The 25,464-nt window shown below is 40.6% G+C and overlaps 1 protein-coding gene and 1 long non-coding RNA gene across 6 annotated transcripts in view; one reads left to right on the top strand and one right to left on the bottom strand.

Moving 5' to 3' along the window:
* Nucleotides 1-2,109: 2,109 nt before the first annotated feature.
* On the bottom strand, nt 2,110-23,993 carry LOC309535588. The gene is made up of 2 exons (XR_014221307.1): nt 23,617-23,993; nt 2,110-2,395 (listed from the first exon to the last, which is right to left on the bottom strand). It is a non-coding gene; the product is annotated as an uncharacterized lncRNA (long non-coding RNA).
* Nucleotides 21,052-25,464, top strand: part of NFIA (nuclear factor I A) — a 445,480-nt gene continuing 441,067 nt past the window's right edge. The window contains exon 1 of one of the 5 annotated variants that reach the window (XM_082228754.1): nt 21,052-21,276. In XM_082228754.1, coding sequence (XP_082084880.1) covers nt 21,181-21,276 — 96 coding nt within the window. In that variant the 5' untranslated portion in view covers nt 21,052-21,180. The remainder of the gene's footprint in view (nt 21,277-25,464) is intronic. The other 4 variants (XM_082228759.1, XM_082228753.1, XM_082228757.1 and 1 more) reach the window with 4 other exon arrangements.

Raw genomic sequence — 25,464 nt, 5'->3', positions numbered from 1 at the left:
CTTAATGACTGATTGTCACTGATGGTTAGTCACCCGTGTAGAACATATTTTCGTTGATTTGTATGTTTGATAGGGCCGCAGGGTCAGCTTGTGCATAAGTTATGCCTGTTTTTCAGTGTTGCCTTTATTTGATGGCATAACAACACCGGCGTATAAGGTGCTGTAAGGTTCCTGCTCTGAGGTGCAGGAACAACAGGTAACAAGGAGGAAAAGAGATACAGTGGTAAGCAGGGAAGCAAGATGTGCATGTGTTTAGACTTAGTTACAGGGTCGATTACAGTACAGCATCTTACCACCTTCAGAAATGTCATGAAGGTGGTACAATACGTTCATTGATTATCATATGCAGCCCTGGTACAAACGAACTGTGCATCTTTGCCTATGGATTCAGAGAGCTGTTGGATCAATAATCAACTTAAAACCGGCTCAGTCCACCTTTCTGTGCCTTGAGCTTTATTATCCCAGAAGGAAAGCTGCTTTCTAGTACAGTGGTACCTCAGGTTAAGTACTTAATTCATTTCGGAGGTCCGTTCTTTACCTGAAACTGTTCTTAACCTGAGGTACCACTTTAGCTAATGGGGCCTCCCACTGCCACAGCACTGCCGGAGAAGGAGAAGAAGAATGTTGTCCAATAACAGTAGAGAGAGCAACTGTTCCACAACTTTGCCAGTGTTTATCTAACACAATGACAGTTACTACATCATTAATCACACAGTACATTGGAAGTAAAGTCAATAGAATAGAATGGTGTCAAAAGATAAATGTTTCTGCATTTGTAAATAAGCTTTTTGGACTAAACTTGTCATTTCTTTGATATGCTTTATACACACACACACACACGCGCTTTACCAAGCATGTATTTCGAAAGGCTGATGTTATAAAATAAGGGATGTTCAAAGTAGATGCCCAGTTTGCATGCACTTGAATCCACAGCTCCTCTGAGATTTAAATAAAATCTGTATATAAATACCATGTAATTAAGGTTCATTATCTCAAAGCTATACATTGTAATGCTTTTATAAGTGTGATGTAAGTGTAATCTAAAGTGGCTGTGTGATGTAACAGCAGCTTTCCCTTTTTTTAAAAAAAAAATGTTATTAGCAAATGCAATTTAAAACTTATTTGATTGGTTTATTCAACTGAGCCAGGTGAAAACATCTACTTCTCTTGTTTCCAAAGGATCCCATGCTTTAAAAAAAAAATAACACGATGCATTTTTTACATTATAAACCCCAGGAAGATTGTAATTAAATGCACAAGCAATCTGCCTTTCCCGACAAGTTTAACAAAAGAGATCTGAATCTTTTAAAGTCTCTTTCCATAAGGATTGTGGCTCCCCTGCTGTTTGGAAAAGATAATTTCACTTGTAACCCTAATAACTTGAGCACGGCGGAGGCTGGCTCTGCAAACGGCATGCACTTCACTGCACATCTTGGCTCAGTTAGAAATCGGAAACAGATGGTCCTTGCGGCTGGCGTCCCACTCGGGTCCACTCAGTGCCAGCCCATGGTCGCTGGCTGGTTGCTGCTGGCACTGTGTGACTTGAACATAGTAGGACAGTGGCAGAAGAAATCAAATCTTTTTCACTGAGCAGCGCACACTAATGTGGTTTGACAGATCTGACATTCTATACCCAACATCGAGTTAGAATATATTAACCTTTTCGTTTTCTTAAGCGTCTCTTGTACAAGTTACGAAGCCACCCTCAGTAAAGAGTTTTTGGGACAAGGAAACGTTTTGCAAAAACTACAGACTACCCTTTCCACATGCTCCCCCGCCCCTGAAGTTGTTAGAAACGGCAAGGTTGCATTCAGAAAAACAAGACGCTGAGTTTGGAACCCCTGCCCTAAAGCAGGCCAAACCCTAAGCTGGTAGCATCAGCATCTGTTGCAGTTCAATCAAGGAAGAAAACCAAACAGCAAGTGGTAAAAAAAAAAATGCAAGGGCTTTTGTAAATGTACAGTGCATCCTATATATATGTCTGCTCTCAGAAGTAAGCCCTGTTGATTTTAATTGGACTTACTCCCAGGAAAATGAGTATTGGATTACAGCCTTGGTATATTTTTTCTTTTATTTCTTCCCTCCTCCCCTAAGAATCTTGACTACAAATAAGATTCTTTGTTTTTATTGACTAAGGGAATGTTCCTGTGCCTGCCTGAGCTTGGCTTTCATGCCACAAGTCTGCTTGCTCTTGTTGGCCAGGAGCCTCAGCTTGGCTAATCTTTCTGGAATCGAGCTTTGGCCTGTGATGAAGCTGTGATCCCATGCCCAGCTCATACACTCTCCGTGTGGCAGAGCTGCCGCTTCCCAGGAGCTGGATCCCCAGCCAGGCTGATAATGTCCACAGGATGGAATCAGGCGGATGCAGCCCCACCACCAGTCTCCGAGGACGCATCTAAACATGGGGAGAAATTAAATTCAGATCGCATTCAAAAGCAAACACACTTTCCAAAACAAGGAGCGAACCAGAAAACAGCCATCCTTCGGAAGTCACACCTCTCCACATTCTTTAGTGCCAAGGACCACGGAGAAAAATGAATATGCAAGAGTAACGTGTTTGTATAACTGCATGTATATATATTATGAAAATAGCATTTAAAAATAAATTATATTAGAGGGGAAATGCTTGGTGAAAATCTGTATATTAGGCAAAATTGCATACAAAAAAGGTGTATATTTGGAGAAATTTGCACTAAAATGATGGTGAATTTTCACGAGGACTTTTTCTAAGGAAAAAACGCAAATTGATGTGGAAATGTGGAGAACAAAAATTACAGTTGGAAGTGTGTGTTGGGGAGTGATCATTGCAAGCAGCACCTATGTGATTCACTCATGTATTGTGATCTTGGCCTCTAAATGTTATGAGACTGGGATGGAATGCAGCCACAGCGAGGACCCAAATACACATGCCATTAACAATGTGACTAGTGTTGAACATTAAAAAAAAAAATTCCAGGTGCACTGCTGGGGGGGGGGGTGATGATCAAGTTCACTGCATAGGGGGAAGTGAAAGTTAAGTCTCCCTCAACATCTGCAGTCTCTATTAAATTCATCACACACATACACACGCCCACCCTGCATGGGATTTAATCTTAGAGTGGGGAAACTCCTGTTTGCACATATGGGAGGTGTTTTTATTTTCATTTTCTTAAAGCTAGTTGTGCCTTGGGGGTGGCTGGATGTCAAGGAGATTGTGGCTGGGGGAGGAAGACTTAAATCTTTCCACACCATACCGTATGATCTCCACCCATGCTTGGTAGTTCATTTTGTAAAGCACACATGGTGTTTGCAAATCGCAGATTCGACCTCACTTGTAGTTTTGCCCTGAGCCAACCACTGGACTCTGGTTATGTATAAATGTAGCCAAAGTCTGTTCCCATAAGATTCTCCTCCTGGGAAGCTTCTAGCGGGGTGGGGAAGTCCTCTGTGAAGAAAAACTGTGAGAAGCCCGGAACATAACAGAATCCTGGAAAATTCCTCTGTGTAGACTTGTACCCAGCACACACCAGTTGTGTGATTACTGCAGCCTGCTCTTTGTGGCCTAGTAGAGATCTGTCCAGGGATTAGCAAATGCTCTTAAAGTGTGTTTTGCAGAGGCAAGTTGCACTGAGAACAATCCCATGTGCTGCACGTGCCCTTAGGACACATCTGCCCTGCAGGATGTGCCGGTTATATTTCATGCAGCTTTCATTCTCTTCATCTGTACAGAACATTTGCATTTTCCACATTCCTGTGCCACATTGTTCTGCTTTTATTTCATCTTATCTCCACAGTGTTTGAGGTTTTTTCCTCAGGTATCCAAATATGATCAGCTACGCTGACACACAGTGGGTTACAAAGGGTGAGTGTGTCAAGTCTCCATCCACATATTTGGGGAACAATTATTGTTTGCTTCTTCATCACGTTTTGCAATTATTTACATAGTAAATAATAAAATCAACAAAAGCTAAAAGACTCCTCCGACAACGTATTTAAAAGGGACAAGGTCTACCTACCCTGTCTAACGGACAAGCACAACAAAGCCCACTGACATTTCTAACTACCCTCCCAATTGCAAAGTGTAAGCCTTGGTAGGTAGGAATGTTTTTGCCTGTTGTTTAAAAGTAGGAAGAGATGGCGCCAGTTTGCATTCCGCAAACTGGGAGCCACCACTGAAAATAATCCCTTTTGATCAGAATAGTAGTAGTTACAGTGTATTATTATGTGTTCAATGAGGGCATGGAGATGGGGAAGCGTGAGAGGGACTTGAAAGCATGCATGCCAGCCCCACAGCCCTATGCCACCTGTGCCATCTTGCTACAGCGTTCCCAACAATGCAAAGTCTTCTAGCCATGCATCCATCATATGACACATTAGGGACAACTCCCTAATACAGCTGGCAACTTTTTGATTTTCTTTCAGAGGGCAAAGAGGACTCTTGTGCCTGTTTAACAGCCACAAGGCAAGCAGAACTTGAACAGATGCACATTTCCCTCTTCGCTGCATAAGCAGGCTGAGAGGTACACGCCCACTGAATTTCTGCCTGTTGTGCATATTGGCCTACTGAGAAGCATCATCCTGTTGAATTTTTGCCTCCTGTGCATCTGCTAGGGGAATAAGAGCCCAACCCAGGAAAATAATGACAGTCCTTGAAGACTAAGTTATATCAATTTTCGGCTCGAATCTCTTTTAATTATACCTCAATACCACATTTATTTAGAGTTTGGTCCTGCTAGCACATTAGTTGATTTAATGCACACCGCACTAAGGATTCAAAGTGATGAAAAGAGAACGACTCACATTATGCCTGAAAAAGATTGGGCCCTAAGGCATTAGAAGTAGCACTTTGCTTGTAATTGAGTTGGCTGTCACTTAGGGTTTTGGTTACTCAAAGCCCTTCTTAAAACACCATTCTAATCAAACATTTGCTTAGAGGTAATCACATATGTGCTTTGTTGAATTGGGACCATACCGAGAGATGGCGGAGGAGAAGGAGAGGATAGACCTAAACTGCTAACAAACATTTAATTGTTGAGCCACCTAAAGACGTAATTAAATGCTCTTTTACTCTAATTTCAAGACTGCTATACCAGTGTAAGCAATGTTTGGGTCTTCTATAGCCAGGACAATCTAATAAGTTTCAGAGGCCCCAGCAAAAGCATTTTAAGCATGAACTCGTATGGCATGGAAAACTTTGCACATACTGTATAGCTCGTAAGCAAGGTTCCCAGGAACTAAGCAACACTCCTGTACAGATCACTGCAAAGCAAGACACAGAAATTAAGGTGGCACAACTTTTCATATCAATATGGGTCCATGCCTGAACCAAATTTCTGCATTCAGATTTATGTTAGATAAGTAACTGGATGTGACCGGTTTTTGACCTTTTATGTTTACTCACTTAAACAAGTGGTGGTTTCTTCTCTCTTCTTCCTTTTAGTGCCCCCCCCAATAACTTTTTTAGCCTGCAGTCCTAGCCATACCAACCTGAGAGCAACTCCCATTGAACTTAGTGGCACTTACAGCCAAGTAGCCACATATAGACTTGCTCTGTGAGACTCTTTTGCCAGCCTGCATGTGAGATGAGGGATCTTTAAAAAAAAAGTTGATTGCACTATAGGAAATCCTGCAGGTGTGTTCAGACTCTGGCTCCCTCCAGTCCCAGCCCAGTTGCCAGGCATGATGAGGATGGCAGTCCAGCAACATCTTCCAGACACCATGTTGGTTAGACCTTCCCTATCCCTACCACTTTCTGTTAGAGTTACCATCTTTTTTTTAAAGTGGCCTTGGTCCTCTGCAGTTAGCGGCATCCTGGCACTCAAAAATAATTTCCCCATTACTTCATCTGCATGCTGTGGAAAGTTTTACTAGTTGAAACTTAGCTCGCCACGTGACAGTTATAGGAAAAGACTCCCTTCTATGTATTGTATTGGTACCGTTTCCCACATATAAGAGGAAGGGCCATAGCATTGTGGCAGTACATCTGCTTCTCATACAGAAGGTCCCAGGCAATCCCCAGGACTGGGAGAGATTCTAGTCTGAACATCTGAAAAGCCACTACAAGTCAGTGCAGGCATTGCTGAACTGGATAAACCAACGGTCTTCTTCAATAGAAGGCAACTTTCTGTATTTGTTCCTGTCAGGGAACTGCCATCAGTGCAGGAGGGAGAGAGGAAAAGCCGGATGGATTACAGAGAGCCCCCAAAGGTCGTGGAAAGCAGCTCCTCCTTGGCAGGGGAGAGTAACCACGCCTCCAGTGGAGAGGAGCTGTAGGGTTTGGAGGAGGCGAGGCGTTGCCAGGACACCTTGCCTGGGCAAAGTGGGGAGGGGGGAGGTCCACCGTTACTTGCGCAGTAAGGTTCTGCGTAGAGAGGGGAGGCGCAGACTGGGCGTCAAGAAATTACTTTGCTGGGGAAAGTTTAAGCCCCGCCCACTCACGGATTCTGCCAGTGAATGAGTCAGCCAAGGGAGAGTGGCGCTCCGGAGAGATAAAGTTTATTTTTGCAGCAAAAGCAAGGCTTCCCAGCCGAGCAGGGAGGTATTTGCCTGCTTGCTCTCGAGCAACCCCTTGGAAACATAACAGTTCCTATTTCACAAGACCTCCTTTCTTTGCTTTGACCGTGCTCTGATGCAAGAAAGCCAGCAGGCAAAGCTTTTCTTGTTATAGTAATCAAACTATCTATTTAACTATCTGTGTGCAAGGGTGTTCTTAGAGGCAGAGGAGAATGGCAGCTTTGAAAACTGCCCTGTGAGCCTTGGTTGAAGGGCGGTATAGAAATGTAATACATAAAAATAAATTAAAGGTGGTCTCACGTGCAAATACAGAACTTTCTGTCTACCTTGCCTCTTTTCCAAGCCTCTCTTCATCTTCTATCCTGCCGCCACCCTTTCACAAACCTTCAGTGGGCAAGGAAATTCCTCAAACTCACAGATGCAAACTGTGTACTGCTTTAGTTTCGGTGGCGTTTCCAAGCTGATTATTTGACTAAGCAGCTCTTGCTGCTTAGGAGCACTTTCTAGATGAGTACAGCAGGTGGCAGTGCCTATGCTACGTGCCATTGAGAAAACTTTGAGAGAGAACAACAAAGGGCATCCCTCTCGCTCTGTCTGTGGAGCCAGTGTGGAAAATGCAAGCTCAGTGGTAGAGTGCATGGCTTGCGTGCAAAAGGTCCCAGATTCAATCCCGGGTAGGGATGAGAAAGACTCCTGCCAGAACCTCTGGAGGTGCTGCCAGCCATTGTCAACAATACCAAGCTAGATGAAGAAATGGTCTGACATCATCATCAACAACATTTTTTATTTGTATGCCGCCTTTCCATAGTTAAAACAATGCTCAAGGCGGCTTACAACATGACAGGATTTACATAATTACCAACATAACAAAAGTCATAAACAATAAATAAAACACATCAAAAAATACACAGCCGAATGGAAAACAATTTACACATAAATCATAAAATCTAAAACGTAGAATACAGTATTAATATTAGTGATATTACAATTTAAAATGACATAGATAAAAAAGCAATTTTTTAAAATAAATAAAAAATGTAGCCCTCTCTGCCCAACAGCAGCAGCAGCATCAGACCTTTCTGGAGCCTGTCAGCCCCCCCCCCAAGCCAGGTGGAGGGAGGCAGGGCAGGGCCCTTCAGGCTCCCAGCAGGTCAGTCCAAAGCATCTTCCTGCATTTGTATTATAGTGGATTAGCAAAATAGGAGAAACCTACACCCTTATAGCACAAAATTGGGTTCATACATAGAAAGTAACTTTAAGAGGCAGAAGCATTCCTGATATTTTCAAAATGCAAAAGGGTGGTCAAACTTGTACTTAGTTTGGGGATGGGTTAGTTATAAATAATGTGACATTTATTTAAAAGTGGGAGCACTCTTCAATAAGTTCACAGCATGCAGGATTTTCAGAGAGGGAAAATGTTGGAGAGCTTGCTCCTAAGACTCAGCAGGACAGGTGTTCCTGCAAGGCAGCTAAACGAATTGTTTCAAAACTAATGCCATCCTTGACTTCATTAACAAAAGCTTAGTGCCCCGATAAGAAGTAGCAAGACCTGTTCAAACAGTTGCCTAAACCAAAGGTAAGGAAACCTTGCAGCCAGGCAGCCCAAGATATTCATACGTTTGACAGGTGAGTGGGGTCACCCACCTGACATCAAAACAAAGACTGGGATACATTTTGGGCAGGCTGGCTGAAGGCTGGCTGGGAGACTCCAGGGCTGCACTGCTGTGAGGTACAAGTCCCTCCTGAAATGACCATGCTGTAAGATCTGGACTCCCTCCATGCGGACTGAAGGTGTGAATAGGTGAAATAAATCAAACCTCTTAAACTATGACAATCTCCACTGTGTCTTCAATTCTCCAAAGGTGCACGAGCCCTGGGTGAGCACCTGGAACCCCCTGGTAGAGGGTGGGAGTGGCACCCAACTTTTGTAACACTATTTTCTCTAAACAACTGAGGAAAATTCCTAATGATAAGAGCTGTTCAACAGTGGGATAAACTTCCTCAGGAGGTTCTGGGATCTCCTTTTTTATAAATGATATTTATTAAAGTTTCAGAAAAGATTACAAAAATAAGAAAAGGGAAAAAGAAAGAAAAGAAAAAGTACAAAATACAGAAAAAACACTTAAAAACAAATCAATCTTTCCATGTCTTGTCTTTCGTTTACTTGTTTCCCTGACCTCCTCACACCTCCCTTTTTTGTATTCCAGCTCAATTAGTTAATTCAGCAAATCCTTTCCCTCTTTGTTTTTATCTTAATCCTTTAACTTAATATATTATAACTTTAAATTCTCACCCGTTAACAATCCATTTTTACATACTCCTTTGAAACTTTGCTGCTAAAACCACTTAACTTCATTCCAACATCATACTAACATTCATTAATTTTGCAGTATTTCTGTAAATAATCTTTAAATTTCTTCCAATCTCCTTCCACCGACTCTTCTCCCTGGTCTCGGATTCTGCCAGTCATTTCCGCCAGTTCCATGTAGTCCATCACCTTCATCTGCCATTCTTCCAGAGTGGGTAAATCTTGTGTCATCCAGTACTTTCCAATAAGTATTATTGCTGCTGTTGTAGCATACATAAAGAAAGTTCTATCCTTCTTTGTCACCAATTGGCCGACCATGCCCAGGAGAAAGGCCTCTGGTTTCTTCCGAAAGGTATATTTAAATACCTTTTTCATTTCATTATAGATCATCTCCCAGAAAGCCTTAATCCTTGGGCACTTCCACCAAAGGTGAAAGAATGTACCTTCAGATTCTTTACATTTCCAGCATTTATTATCGGGCAAATGATAGATTTTTGCAAGCTTGACTGGTGTCATGTACCACCTGTATATCATTTTCATAATATTCTCTCTTAAGGCATTACATGCCGTAAACTTCATACATGTGGTCCATAACTGTTCCCAGTCAGCCATCATTATGTTATGTCCAACATCTTGTGCCCACTTAATCATAGCAGATTTCACCATTTCATCCTGAGTATTCCATTTCAACAGCAAGTTATACATCCTTGACAAAATCTTGGTTTTGGGTTCTAACAGTTCTGTTTCCAATTTTGATTTTTCCACCTGGAAGCCAATTTTCTTGTCCAAATTATATGCCTCCATTATCTGATAATAATGAAGCCAATATCGCGCTTTATTTTTTAATTTTTCAAAACTCTGCAATTTCAATCTGTCTCCCTCTTGTTCCAGAATTTCCCAATATTTCGGCCATTTGGCCTCCATATTGAGCTTTTTTTGAGCCTTCGCTTCCATCGGTGACAACCACCTTGGGGTTTTATTTTCAAATAAGTCCTTATATCTTATCCAGACATTAAACAATGCTTTCCTGACAATATGGTTTTTAACTGCTTTATGTGCTTTGACCTTATCATACCATAAATATGCATGCCATCCAAATACATTATTAAAGCCTTCTAAATCCAAAATGTCTGTGTTTTCAAGAAGCAGCCATTCTTTCAGCCAGCAAAAAGCTGCTGATTCATAATAAAGTCAAAGGTCTGGCAGGGCAAATCCACCTCTTTCCTTTGCATCCGTTAGTATTTTAAATTTTATTCTAGGCTTCTTGCCCTGCCAGACAAATCTGGAAATATCTCTCTGCCACTTCTTGAAACAGTCCATTTTGTCCAAAATTTGCAATGTTTGAAACAGAAGCAACATTCTAGGCAATACATTCATTTTTATCGCAGCAATACGGCCTAGCAGTGAAACTTCAAATTTGACCAGATTTCTAGATCTTTTTTCACTTCAGTCCAGCATTTTTCATAATTGTCTTTAAATAGTTCCCATTTTTAGCTGTCATATTAATCCCCAGGTATTTGACTTTCTTAACCACTGCTAAACCTGTCTCATTCTGAAACCTGGAGGTTCTGGGATCTCCTTTGCTGAATGTATTAACACTCTAGCTTATGTTTCATCTTCCAGGAATACTGCAGTTGCAAGGTTCCTGCACTTAGCAGGGCGTTGGACTGAATATGACCCGGAGAAGCTATAGTTGAAAGAACTTCCCCTTCTCTCTTCTGTGCTGTTCCTATTTCTATTCAGCTTCTACCACCCGCACTTTTTGTGTTTGTCTGTGCATCAGGACATGTGCATTATGAGGGGGAAAGGGGTCTAGTAACAACTGTCAACACTCTTTACATGCCCCATTTCTCAGGATTCTTTGAGGGAAGCCATGACTGTTTAAAGTGGCATGATACTGCTTTCAATATATAGTATAAGGTAAAGGGACCCCTGACCATTAGGTCCCATTGTGGCCGACTCTGGGGTTGTGGCGCTCTTCGTGTTTTATTGGCCGAGGGAGCCGGCGTACAGCTTCCAGGTCATGTGGCCAGCATAACTAAGCCGCTTCTGGCGAACCAGAGCAGTGCACAGAAACGCCGTTTACCTTCCTGCCGGAGCAGGGACCGAGCAACGGGAGCTCACCCTGTCGTGGGGATTCGAACCGCCGACCTTCTGATCGGCAAGCCCTAGGCTCTGTGGTTTAACCCACAGCGCCACCCGCGTCCCATATATAGTAGAGATGAGGCCCAAATGCAGCCAAACAAAAAAACATAGTGAAATGCAGTTTGGTGGTTTACCATTGCATTTATATAATAAATGTCCAGCGTGCCTATTTTAGATTCTGTGTTATGATCTACCGTATTTACTTGGGTGGCCAGGTTATGACTATGTGCTATATAAAAGACATCACTGAGTTTTGAGCTTGTGTTGGACATGGTTAGTTTTCTTTATCATGGGAGGAAGGAGTGGGGTTGTTCTAAAACTTCTCAGGAAGTTTAACTTGGGCTAGAAAAAAAAAAGAATTGAGGACTGTGGTATATTTATTAATCATACTGAAGAAAATACTTATTTCCATAATGCATTGCAAAGTATGGATTGTTCTAAATTTACATGGCTAATTAGTCAAAATAAGAACGTACCTGGGATGTGAACTCTTCCTTGGAGCCCATGCACAGTTTTGGAAAATTCAGGGGGTTTGATTCAATTACACCAGCATAGTTCCTTAAGAGACCTAATCAGAAAAACCTGTCTTCAGTTGCACAATGCTAGCGTGCATATTCAACACAAGACCAAAGACATGTGATTGGATGGGCCTTTAATTTGAGCAAGGATCCAAAAATAGCTGGTGGGATTTTTTTTTGCCCTTGGATTTTCTCCCACAGGCAATGCACCGTTGAATGTACTGCTTCATCCCATTGTGATTTTGTTTCCCTTCCAAGCTGGAAGACTTGGTCACTTTAGGCATGTTCTGCTGGATCAGAAGAAACTTATCTCAGCTGCCTTCCATGCTACCGAAGGGGATTATGTCACCCTAATTCCCATCCCTCCACCCTATATATGAAACAAACAAACAAAAACCAACAGTGTTGAGCAGGTCTCTTCCACAAAGGGGAATGGAAACCTGGTCAAAGCTTTTGCTCTGATTTTGTGTAAAGCATTGTTTGTGCTTGCAGACAGCATGTTGTTGTTGTTGTTGTTGTTGTTGTTGTTGTTATACCACCCTTCATCAAAAGATCTCAGGGAGGTTCACAAGATATAGGGGCCTTAGACTCCAAAGATATTGGGTGATCCAGCATCTTTTTCAAAAAATACCTCTCATGATCTGGTGGATGCTATCTATGGCTGATCGTTGGTGCACATGGTTTGATCCTGCCTGGTAGTAGCTCCTTTCTGTTTAGATGTTATCACCTGCACTAATATGGTCCTTGAAGTATCCTTAAGATTTGCAGATGGACAATACTGGAAGGACAGTTCAGTGCATCCAGTAGTACCACAGGCCAAAGGACTGAAGGATCTCTTGGTGTGTAACTATGGCAGACAGTGGCAGAAAAGAATATAGCCATTTCATCTTCATATACTGACTGACTTGTCTGCATAGCAGGCAGATGTGTTGTTTTTGTTTTATTCAGGTATCACACCATCCACGAAAGAATGCGACAGTGAGTTTCTTTCAATAATAAATATCTATTTTTACTTAATCAGTTTGTATTTATTTATTCTTTGAAATGGGAAATTGGAAGGAGAAATAATGGATTTGTTTTGCAACAAATTCTGTATTAGCAATTTCCCTGCATTTGCCCATTAAAAGCTGCAGCAGCAACTGTGAGGCACAGGGCATATAGATCTTCCATAGAACTTCATTGAGCGTTTGCAGAAAAGGTGTGTGGGTCTGCTTCAAGCATGCCCCTCCTCAAGCTTAAATTGAGAATATTTTTAATGCAGAGGGATGGAGGGGAATGTTGTCACTATGATTTTGAGCTTGCTGTTTTGTGAATTTGCCATTTCATTTCAAAAATGAAAAGTTTGGGCTTTATGCCTTTCTGGCTATGACTCTACATCCTTCCCCAAACTTAGAAGATATTCTCCCTAACCGCAGACATAACAGAAGCTGATTATATTAAGTCTGGTGTGCTGTACTCTGTACGTGAACAGAGATGGTTACTTCACATGTTTGGAAATTAGCTGTGCATTGCATGTTCTGTTTTGCTCTAATGTGTCCTGGACTCCTGACTCGAATGAAACAATCATTTAGAACTCTGCCATGGAGAGGGAACTCATAATGGGTGGGATAACAGGTTATTTTGTATTCATCCATGCATTGACAATAGGGACATAGGATATGGTGCATCTCAACCGTACTCCAAGATCTCACTACTAGAGACTCAGATTAGAAACTTGAACCTTGAAGAAGGACTCTACACAAATACACACAAACAATTAATATGGAATTCCCCACCGGCTGTAATTTTCTAGGGACTGCTTTGGGAAAAAAATCAGGACAATCAAGTGATTATGCTAATTCATGGGACATAAACTTATCAGTGGCTCTTAGTAATGGTTAGTAACTGGTGGAATTATCCCACCAGAAATCATAATTATCTAATCGTGTTACAAAAGACGTGTAACAATCTAAGGTGAGCGTTCTCCATTATTTGGGGATACTGTAGTTTATACAATTATCTGCGCATCAACAGAGTGCATCTCAAAAATGTGTAATGTGTAGTATGGCATCCCAATGTCAAGATGGGTGTCCTAGAGTCATGTATCACCCTCTCTATGCCTGGCTATTTTCATGGGTCCTGTGTTTACAGTTAGGTTGACATGGGACCAAAGGAAGTGGTTGTGGCACAAGCAGACACAGATGAATAGGCAGCAGAAATACACAAGAGGATACCTAGCAGAACTCAGGCAGCTCTTCTTAAGGATGGTGTTATTAAAAGATTTCAGATCCAAATTTTTAAACAGACTGCCTCAGCAAACTAAAGGGTTAAAGGTAAAGGATCCCTGACCATTAGGTCCAGTCATGACCAACTCTGGGGTTGCGATGCTCATCTCGCTTTATTGGCCGAGGGAGCCGGCGTACAGCTTCCGGGTCATGTGGCCAGCATGAATAAGCGACTTCTGGTGAACCAGAGCAGCGCACGGAAACGCCATTTACCTTCCTGCTGGAGCGGTAGCTATTTATCTACTTGCACTTTGACGTGCTTTCAAACTGCTAGGTTGGCAGGAGCAGGGACCAAGCTCACCCCGTCGCAGGGATTCGAACCACCAACCTTCTGATCAGCAAGCCCTAGGCTCTGTGGTTTAGACCACAGTGCCACCTGCGTCCCAAAAACTAAAGGGTTAAAACACAGTAATTCCATGAGGATATGAATGCCAATTGGGACATTTCGAGTTCGTTAAACAAGTAAAAGGTTGCAGCAATCAACATCTGAGCACAAGCAAAGATGACTGAGTTTGAATGTTTAGTTCTGCCAAATTTGTATGCACAGAAAACAGAAATTAACATTAAAAAAATCTGTCTGAATTGTGAAAATATTAAAGAATGTTAGTTAACTCAATGTGTACATCTGGGCATTGAGGAACCTAAAAGATATAGCCTACAATGTCAGAACTGGTCCTTTATTGTCGTGGCATCAATCCTTTCGAACTTCCTCCCATTACATACCAGACAGGCACCATCTCTGTTGTCTTTTGGGTGCCTGTTGAAAACATTCCTCTTTCAACAAGCCTTCAAAGTGAAGATTCTTACCCTAGTTGCTATGTGTATTGAATCTGAAATAGTTTGATGTCATTTATTTTATTTTATTTATTACATTTCCTTCAAGGAAAGAAACTGTGACTGCCCAAGAGGGCCCTGTCTGTGAGCTTCATGGCTGGCAGAGTGGGGATTTGCACTCTGGTTTCCCAGTTCATAGTCATACACTCTAACCACTACACCACGTGGACTTTTTTTATATAGATGCAATTGTTTTCTATATGTTTTTATTGTACTGTATTGTGAAATCGCTTGCTGAGATGCTTCCTAGAAAGCAATTAATGAATGAAATAATTAAATGAATACTACCAAATGCCTAATTTCGATTTTCGGCATCATCTCTCGTCATGATGGCTATATGTGTCCTCTGGGATCAGAGGTGGAATGCCTCTGAACACCAGTCGCTGGGGAACAGCAGAAAAGGGCTACTGTGTTCATGTCCTGCTTTTCACCCCACAATCAACCTTACAATGAATCAATCTATGCAAGAAATACATTTTTTGGACACTACTATAAAAATACAGGATGGACGCATAGACACCACCTTATACCGTAAACCAACTGACCGACAAACATATCTACATGCCTCTAGCTACCATCCCAAACATACCAAACAGTCCATTGTATATAGCCAGGCACTACGTTACAGCCGCATCTGTTCCAATTCTACAGACAGAGACTCTCACCTAAGAGATCTACAGCAAACCTTTTCAGAACTAAAATACCCAGCAGATGAAGTTAGACAACAGATCAACAGAGCCAGACTGATACCCAGAGAGAACTTGCTGCAAGACAGACCCAAAAAAGAAAATAACAGAACACCACTAGTCATCACATACAGCTCCCAAGTTAAAACAGTTCAACGCATCATCAGAGATCTACAACCTCTCCTGGACAATGACAGTTCTCTTTCTCAAGCTCTGGGAGGAAGACCTTTCATTGCCTACAGACAGCCACCCAATCTTAAACAACTCCTAACCCACAATAATACTACAACCAGACTTAACACGGACACTGGCACCAGAGCCTGCAATAAACCCAGATGCCAACTTTGCTGCCACATACACCCGGACAACACCATTACTGGCCCCAACAACATCACACATACCATCTCGGGACTATTTAATTGCTCATCGTCTAACATTGTGTATGCCATCAAATGCCAACAGTGTCCTTCAGCTCTCTATATTGGACAAACAGGCCAAACCTTACGCCAAAGAATAAACGGACATAAATCTGACATCAAGAATCACAAAACAGAGAAACCAGTAGGAGAACACTTCAATCTCCCAGGACATTCTATACAAGATCTCAAAGTAGCTGTTTTACTACAAAGGAATTTCAGAAATAGACTGGAAAGAGAAGCTGCTGAATTGCAACTCATTACCAAACTTAAAACAATGGAGACACCTGGTCTGAACAGAGACATTGGATTCTTATCTCATTATATATGACTAAAAGCCACTTCTCACCTTCTCACCCCTTGCCTTTTCCTGTAAGACCTACTACAGTCGTTAAGAGTCGTCAACAGGCTCATCAGGCTCATCCCAGCTATCTGCCAATCTCCGATTCCCACCACCCTTCTGAGTAATACCCCTCCCCACCTTCTCTATATATAGAAGGATCTGGCAACTTCTGTTTCAGTGTATCTGAAGAAGTGTGCATGCACACGAAAGCTTATACCAAGAACTAACTTAGTTGGTCTTTAAGGTGCTACAGGAAGGAATTTTTTTTATTTTGACTATGGCAGACCAACACGGCTACCCATCTATAACATGTCCTGCTTTGTGAGCTTTCTAGAGAGAAGAAGAAGAAGAGTTTGGCTTTGATATCCCGCTTTATCACTACCCGAAGGAGTCTCAAAGTGGCTAACATTCTCCTTTCCCTTCCTCCCTCACAACAAACATTCTGTGAGGTGAGTGAGGCTGAGAGACTTCAAAGAAGTGTGACTAGCCCAAGGTCACCCAGCAGCTGCATGTGGATGAGCGGGGAATCGAACCCAGTTCACCAGATTACGAGTCCACCGCTCTTAACCACTACACCACACTGGCTCTGGAACTGAATGCTGGACTAGACAGAACTTTGGCCTGGTCCAGGAAGGTTCTCCCTATGCTCTTTCATTTCGTGCTAGATGTTTTATCCTTTACGTGAATGAATGCTGGAACCTTAGGGCAATCTCTCAACAAGTGTTCTGTAATTCTGATGTGTATGGGCTGCTTGATTTCTTATTATAACTGCTAGCACAGCTACTACTTTCATACTCACATAGCAATGTACAGTAGGTGTGCTTAAGTCTTATTTAGAGCACAAAAGTGACACTCTCTGACCGTGAGGCTTAAATCTAAGTAGGCAAATAGGGGAGTGCTTGAAAGAATAGTAACCGAAATAGAGCAGGCAATGGTCCCAGCAGTAAATTTTAAGAAAGTCAACTTTATTTATGTAGGGGGTTTAATGTGCTTTGCAGATACTGTCTTTTGGCATTTCCACTCAAGTTTAGTAAACACTTCACTAATTCTTTCCCTGCCTTCAATATCGGACACATTGTGTTTTGTATAGGAAGTAGTCCACATTCATAACAATCTCCATAGGCAAATGTGTTCTAATTTTCATCCAACATCTTGCTGAGTAAACATGCATGCTAAAACTGTCATACACATATAATCCTGTGTTAATCAGGAAGACGAAAAGGGGCCAGAGGGACCTGGATATGCAGGTACAATGTTACACATTGGGGGGGGGGGGAATGTTGACGACGATCTCAGTCCTGAGCAGTTTTTCTTACTTTACAGAGAGGTTTAAAGGGAACATGTCTTTGTGGTTTATTAGCTTTCTAATGATATGATTTTGCATGGGTGTCATTCACATGTCATGTTTTGCAGAACAGTGATTGACAAGAGTTAAATTCAAAACATGTAGTCGTTCTCTAGTGTGGGGGTTTATTATTTCCTCCCCCCCCCCCTTTTCTGTGATTGAAGGAAAACTGTTTAGATGTTTGTTTCCAAAACGGCATCTGTCAGCAATCAAAGGGGGAAAAATGCATAAAACAAATGCAATTGTTTAGAGTAGCATTTCCTGGATCATGTTAAATGCTTGATTTGCTCCCCATTATGTTCACTAAATAATTTTGTTTTCCACAATAATTGTAATATTTAACATGTTGAATTTAATCTTCTTTCAAGGCTATTAGTAACAGCTCACTTAGAAAAGGAGTAGTTGCTCGACAAGAAAAGATCCGCTGCCACCCACATCATAAAGAAAAATGGTAAAGTTAACTGCACCCTAATTGTTCTGGATCGAAAACACAGTTATTCAACAGCATTGATTCTTTACATCAGACTACTGTACTGTCCAGAATGGAGTGATTTCATGCTGTTTCCACTGCTAAAATGAACTCTATATTCTTTTCCTGTAATCACTTCAAGTGTTTGGCATGTTTTTCATAGCTAAGTTAAAGACAGAGCCAATAATATCAATACTGGGCGCAAAAGACCCTATCCACATAGTGGAAAACAAAGAATTTCCTGCAAACGTAATCAGTCAATATATAATCATACAAGATCACACCAACTGCAAACGTAATCAGTCAATATATAATCATACAAGATCACACCAACTTATAGACATACTGGGGAGGGGGGCAGGTTTGATCGTTTATTCACCTACATTTTTAATAAGAGACAGAAAGCAATGTAGGCTCAGTGCTACTCAATTAATTATCACAAGTGCTGGCTAGTTGTTTCCTGTGAAAGAAAGGGAAGCAGGGAAGGATGAAATTCAATCTCATGTTGGTTAGATGCTGATTGTTGCTTAATCATCTTACTTTATATTTTGCATTACAGTTTTTAAGAGCACCAAGCAGCCTATAGAAGAAAGAACAGGTACTTTTGATGACGCCAGAGTGAACAGACGTGGATATTTCAGCCACCCATCACAAAGGCCACTGCTAACAACATCCATTTTCTTCCTGGATTCTGAGCACAACTTTAAGACTTCCTACACTAGCTAAAGCTACACCTGTAAATGGAGCTGATACTGAACACGGAGAGCATGCTAAGGACAAGTCAAACACCTGCGCCACTGATGTGATGATTTTATCATTACACACTTGTATGCATGTGCATTTATGATATACATAAACACATTCATTGGTAAATTTATTGGTAAATTTACCTGGAAATTCTGAAATCTTCTATCTCAAGTGTCTTCTTGAGGATAAGTCAAATGATATTACCCTGGCCATGGCAAAATTTCTCTCAGAGGTTATAAGAAATAGAAGTCAACATGCTCTGGACAAAACATAGTGACTGCCTTGAAATCTTTTCCTTGTATCTCTGCTGCATTTTTAATTTCAAAACTGTTTTTGTGGGTCTTAGGACCGTAATAAAGAATGTGCGTGAACATACAGGGCACACTAAGGACAAGTCAAACACCTGCACCATGGATGTGATGATTTTATCAAATACACACAAACTTGTATGTATGTACATTTAGGATATACATAAATACGTTTATCTGTGCGCACACCACATGTAGAAAGAAAAGGAAATCTCACTCAGAAGTGCATACATACACATATAATTTTATTCTGTCCATGCATATTTATACAAATCTTATCTGGCATCTCCTGATATGCACATGCATGCGCGCGCGCACACACACACACATTGTATAACAAAATTCCTCAGTGCTGTTAGAGCTGAGTAAAAACTACTTCCAACCCATAATGAATAACTGTCATGCAGGTGGGAAAGTTAGAAAAGTCTGCGTTTTCAGGAAGCTAAACTATGGAATTCTTATTAATAGGCAAAATATTTCTCCATCATTTCAAAATCAATTTTGAACAATTTTACACTGATGAAGTGCATTTTAATGAAGCTTAGCTACCAAACTCTTATTATTCCACAAAAATTATCAAAACTATTTTCCAGCAAGGGGGAGAAATTTCAGCCATTGAAAAATATGACCACCAATCTGCTAAAATTAAATATTTGAATGAAATCTATTGATTGACTCGCAAAATGAAACACTCTATTGTTGGTTCAGATGTTCATTCATGTGTCACTGAAGGAAATATCTTCATAAAGTAGGTTTGGATCCTGCATTTCCAGATCCCTTCTTCAAGAATACAAGTAACAGGTAAAAGTACTTATATTAATACATATGTGTGAGCTTCATGGCAATAACATGTGTCACTTACTAGGAAACACACCTCATAGAACTTAGAAGGACTTTCTTTCAAGTAAACATGAACAGGATTGGCTGCCAATAAACCAAAAAAACAGAGGATACAAATTATATGGTTGAGTTTTCATTTTAGTTCAAAGTGTTCCACAGATTATGCAACTTGGTGCATAACATCGCAGAATTGGTCTTCTACTTTTGTGCTATGGCATGACTTTTGTTGAACAGGAGATGTATATCAGTGGTGCAGGTGCTACAAATATAAGTGGCAAACATTTGTGAGCTGTAACAAAAATGATGACATACAAAATATGAAATGATTTCCTTCACTGAAGTGACTTTACTGAGATAGATGTATAGCTATATGAATGATAGATAGATAGATATTATGATGGTTCACTGTAAATTCAGGTCAATGGCATGCCATTTCTTTGTGGTGTAGCCTGATGTGGAGATATGGCGGGCATGTGGTGTTTTGGATAACTTGGTGTTTTGAATACTCAGCGTATGGAAAATAGGACTCTACGAAATTAAATTTAAAACCTTAAAAGGGAAACGTCTAATTCAAAACTGCCTTGTCTGGGTATCTGTTTGTAGGCCAATGGATTATGTTGAAACGTTATCAAATACACAATCACACACACACACATACACACCCCTGTATAATACTCAGAGGGGTGAAGTCAAATCTTAGATTTCATTTTTACATGAGAGCATTTTTAATTTTCTGAAGAATAAAACTCTTTCTTTAAACTATTTAGACCTGCATTTTGCTTTTATTTCCTGAAATGATTATGTTGTGTGCATAATGTTAAAAAATCACACATCTGAAACCTTCATTCCAGTTTGTTTCTTCTTGGTTATATGTATGGGGAAAGTAGCTGTGATAAACAGATACTGAATCAGACTGCAAATTCTTTTTTCGGGGGGGGGGGGGAGCAGAACCTAAAACATTGCATGATAGTCTCTAAGCAGTTCCATCTGTCAAGCAGAAATTTTAGGCTAATAGCCTGTGGCGATCTTCCTCCGCAGTCCACTACCTGCCTTTGTCCTACTAAGTCTCTATTCATATTTTTTTAAAAGCTGGGGGGGGGGAGAGAAAGGAAAGGGGAAAACCTAGCAGACCAAAATCATCTGAGTGATGAAGCCCTAATTTTATCCGCCTCTCTTTGATGTTAAGCGGTGGGTTCTTACTTTAGAAAAAAAAAGAGGGGGGGAGAGGGAAAGAGAGAGAGAGAAGGAGAGGGAGAGGGAGAGGAGAAGACAGTGCTGGGAGCAGATGACTTTTCATCCCTACTTCACCTTGCCACTGGGTCTGTGAGAGATTGGTTCACTGTCAAGGAGATTTTTTTTTTTTACCCATGATTCCATATGGTATGGACTGGGCTACATGTTGCCCAACATGCCAGTGCAAATGTTTTCTCAATTAGGTGTCTTATCTCCCGTGAGTTAGCATCAGATGAAGCTTGCTGACAGCATAATGGCAGGGAAAACCTCCGACGGATCCATCAAATGGCAGCTCTGCTATGACATCTCGGCCAGAACTTGGTGGATGGTGAGTTGGCAGCACGGCTGCCTTTTTTTTTTTTCCTCCCTCCCCTTCCTTTTTCTACTTTCCCTCCCTCTTTGACAAAATGTCCCAGACCTCACATTTATCAAATTAACATTTGATTTTTTTTTTCACACTCTTCACTGGAGTAGCCTTCCACTTGTCCTGCTTGTGTGTTTTTCCTCTGTAATAAGAGACTGTTCATGTGCCCTACATTTAAAATTGCTCCCTCCCCTTTCGGTTCTATTTGTTTTAAAATATAAAAGTACATGGATAAGTAGTTTGAAAAGCTTTCTTTTCGAATAACAACTTTTCCTCAACTCCTTTGGGTCCTCGTTGGTGATGTGCTTTGTTGTACTGTGGCATTGCAGATTCTCGTTTTTATGTTTCCCTGTTGGGCATGTGGCTGCTTCTGTCAAATTATTAGAGTTGTTGATTTATAATATTTGCCAGGCAATGTTAACACGTAATGGGCTAAGGAAGTTCAAGAGACATTTCAGGACATGCCTTTTCTAGGAAAACTTTGGTGGTGGTTTTTCTCCCCCTCTCGCATTGCTGTGTATGGATCATGGCATGAATGTCCCATAAGAGGACCTGGTCTAACTTATCCTTTCGTAAGGTTCTGTTAGAATTGATTCCTGTCCTGTTAGGATCTGGAGCTGGGTGTTACAGATCCCATTTGAATGTCTTTTGGGTTCAATTAAAAGTTTTAATAAAGTTCCGACAGGCACTCTCAGAATGAGTTAACTCGCATGTCATGGTCACTCGGGCCAGACAACCTTTGACATCTTGAATCTATCAGAGGTACAGTGAGTTAGGAGGATGCACAATAGCCCATTGTGGCAGAAGATGCAAGCCCTGTTGTGTCGAAGAGAGCCCTCAAATCATTACTGCCCTCGTTAGCGTGCTGTCCGTTAGGGATTAATTTGTTAGCAGGGCTTCTTCTTTTCTCTTCTCATCTCTTTTTTCTTTTTTAAAGTTTTCTGTAATTATTATTCTTGTGGCAAAGCGTGATTTTTCTTCTTCTTTTTTTAAGTGAGAGAATTTTTGCTGCCAGGACAATACACGCATTATGTGCTCCTAGCTGGACCGTGAACCCCTCCGTTTCAGTTCACATAGATATCACGGCTTGTTTTTGTTTTCTGTTTTTAAAAAGGACTGGTGAATGGAATTACAATGAAACTGATCGTGCCATTGTTTTGTATGATATGCTGAAACAAGTAAGTGGGAGCAGTGAGGCTTACACACAGAGACACACACGCACACACAGAGGAAACGTCTCCCAGATCAATTTTGATGTCATTCGGAGAAGTTTAGGATGCCTGTGGACTTGAAAGACATGAAAAAAGTGCAATATGGAAGGATTTCATTCAGCGACTCGGTGGTATTCATTGCTTGTATCAAAAGGTGTTTGAGCTGTTAGATTTGTTTGAACTTTTCTTCGTTAGAAAGGTTTAACTGGTGGTTGCTAGCTAAATATTACATGCCGATTTGGGTTAATTAGAATAGAGGAAGTCTAACCGCTTCATTCATACCACTGATTTTCCAATTAGACTTTCTGCCAGCAGAAAATGCAGAAGGGATGTTCTTGGAGGCTCTGAAATTGTCTATTCATTTGACTGATTAGCTTGTTATATACTGAAATGTGATTATTGATGCAAATCTATTTTCAGGGAATAGCCCTAAACTGTTCTTCTTCAGTACATATATTAGATGCCACACTTATGCTCTTATAAAGCTCCTGTTTTTATTGTCTTGTTCTTATGGTGAGGTGGGGGGACTGTTTATATTTTCCCCAGGAATCTTAAAACATTGTCTCCTTTTGAAAATATATTAAAAGGCTTCATTTTAAAGAAAATGCATTTACTTTGCAGAAGTCTTACTGTTGTGGATATAATATGTTAAAAAAAAAATGCTGGAAACATTTAGCAATGCACTTGACAAGAAAATAAACAAGCTTCATAACCAGACAAGCTGTTGTTTAGATGAAACCTTACAGAAAGTTCCTGTAAAACTTTTAACATGCCACATAACTTATTTCCTCAATGTACAGATGCTAAAATCAACCCACTAAAAGTTAGTGAACTACAAGAAAAAGACATTTTTTTATATTAAAAAAATATCATTGAAATGAACCATACAAGGATTTGTACAACAGACATGTCCATTTTCAGACAAGGATTCAATTATTGATACAAAAGTAAGCAGTTTTGATGCACACTCTGTAATATAAAGCATATTTTAGCCCCCAAAACCTCATCACATCTGTTAAGTTCTTTTAATCAAACCTCAGCTACACAATGCATTTTAATATACAAAGACAAAAAAGGAAGCTTTGAAAGTTACCTCATGCATCGTCTGGCTGCACAAAAAATCTCGGCTACTGCCTACTGCTAAACTTCAGTTTGGTACTGCCAGCATACAAAGAGATGAGTGAATGCCCTCTTTCCACCCGCTTGGACTCAGCTGCCAACACTGGGATATGCAATTTTGCTTTTTAATGAGTCGTAAACAATTTATGTGTGTCAATGGAGCGAGTTTGTTTTATTTCGGGGAGCAGGTTCAGAATCGGTTTGAAGTGGCTGCCGTCTTTACTGTATGGAAGTATGCTGTCCAAAATTTAAAGGTTCTGTGTCATTTTGATGAAAAGACCTATTATAATGAAAGAAATGGCTGTATGAAAGGGTGGGCACAGTAATCTCTTAGGCTCGGACTCTCTCTCTCTCTCTCTCTCTCCCGCTCTCCCTCTCCCTGGCATGATTTCACTCCAGTCTACAGTGTGTTTGTAGCTAGATAGTTGCTAGAATGGATGTCTAGTGGGGGGATGAAAAGCTTATTTTACTTTTGGACTAAACACTCTGTGTGTAAAAAGAAGAAGAATGAATGAATTTTGGCTTTATAATGCAAACTTTTCATTTCATCTTTCTTCTTAATTGATCTACATACAACTGATGCCATGGTGTATATATTAGGTCTCATCTTCATGGGAGTGAACAATGTTATGGTCTAAGTAAAATGCAGACTGTAGGTAATTTTATTATTTTGGTGGCTCTTGCTGCCAAGTGATATGTTCAGTATCATCAGACACTTCATAGTACTGTAAGCAAGACTCAGTACATGTGTACATTTTAAGAATAATTACATTTGTTGTAATGACTGGCAAGAAATCTTTTGAAATCTAACCCTCTCTCCCTCATGCTTTAATCATGCCATTCTTGAAACAGATATTAATTTAGGCTAACACTCATATGACATCTTTGGTTTGCAAACTTCTGACATACAGCAAACCTATGTGAAATGAATTTGCCTCCCCAAGGTTAAAAGACTGTAAAGTTGGGCACTGTGGTTAAGGACATTTTATTTTCTATTTGAAAGGGGGGGAGGACATGTAATATCCAACAGGTATTTAAAATATTGAAGTAGGTATCCAAAGTTTATGTGACTGCTACCAGCTCTGCTAGCTTTATCAATGTTAGTTCCTGGTTTTTCAATTTTAAAAATATCCTGTAGAGGATTATCACATGGGTACAAGTGATAAAAGAGTTTCAGATTTGTATAGAATGCTGCACTGACTTCAGATGCTGAACCCGGACCCAAAACCAGGTTGATGTAAAGATGGAGTTGCAGAAGAGGCATGAATAGAGTGAATCTCAGTCTAGCTTGCTGTGGGTGAGATCAGAAGAAATATTTCTTGCAAACTGTTCATCCTAATGTCTTCATGATGACTTTGCATCTTTAAAAATGAAGACTTATAAAAGAAGCTCTTCACTTGTGGGGACAGACATACTCGCAGGTGCTTCTGAGTTTAAATAAATCCTCCAGGCTTTCAAACTTTGTAACAGGTACAACTTTTTAATGGATACCTACAAGCTACTTGTACCTGCCACTATTAAGCTTAACACAGTAATTCAGGGACCAAAGCTACCAATAGGATTACACCAATGTAAACCTTTCTAATACCCACCATTATGCTGCAAAATCTTCATTTCAGTATAGTCATTTCTCTCTTATAACTACCGGTATCATAAAAAATAGTTTCTAGAAATGTAACATTAAACATATTTAGGCCTTCTACAACATGATTCCTGAAAAGTATTTTTGTTGCGTTCCTTCTGTGTTTCCCACGGAAGTGCTTAAAACCTTGGAAGCACCTAAAGTGCATACACAAAAAGTGAAAATGTGTAACTCTTGGCT

The sequence above is a fragment of the Podarcis vaucheri genome, assembly GCF_965113315.1.
Source record: "Podarcis vaucheri genome assembly, chromosome: 6".
NCBI lineage: Eukaryota > Metazoa > Chordata > Lepidosauria > Squamata > Lacertidae > Podarcis > Podarcis vaucheri.
Note: the sequence above shows the minus strand (reverse complement) of the source record. Positions and strands in the feature narration are given on the sequence as shown.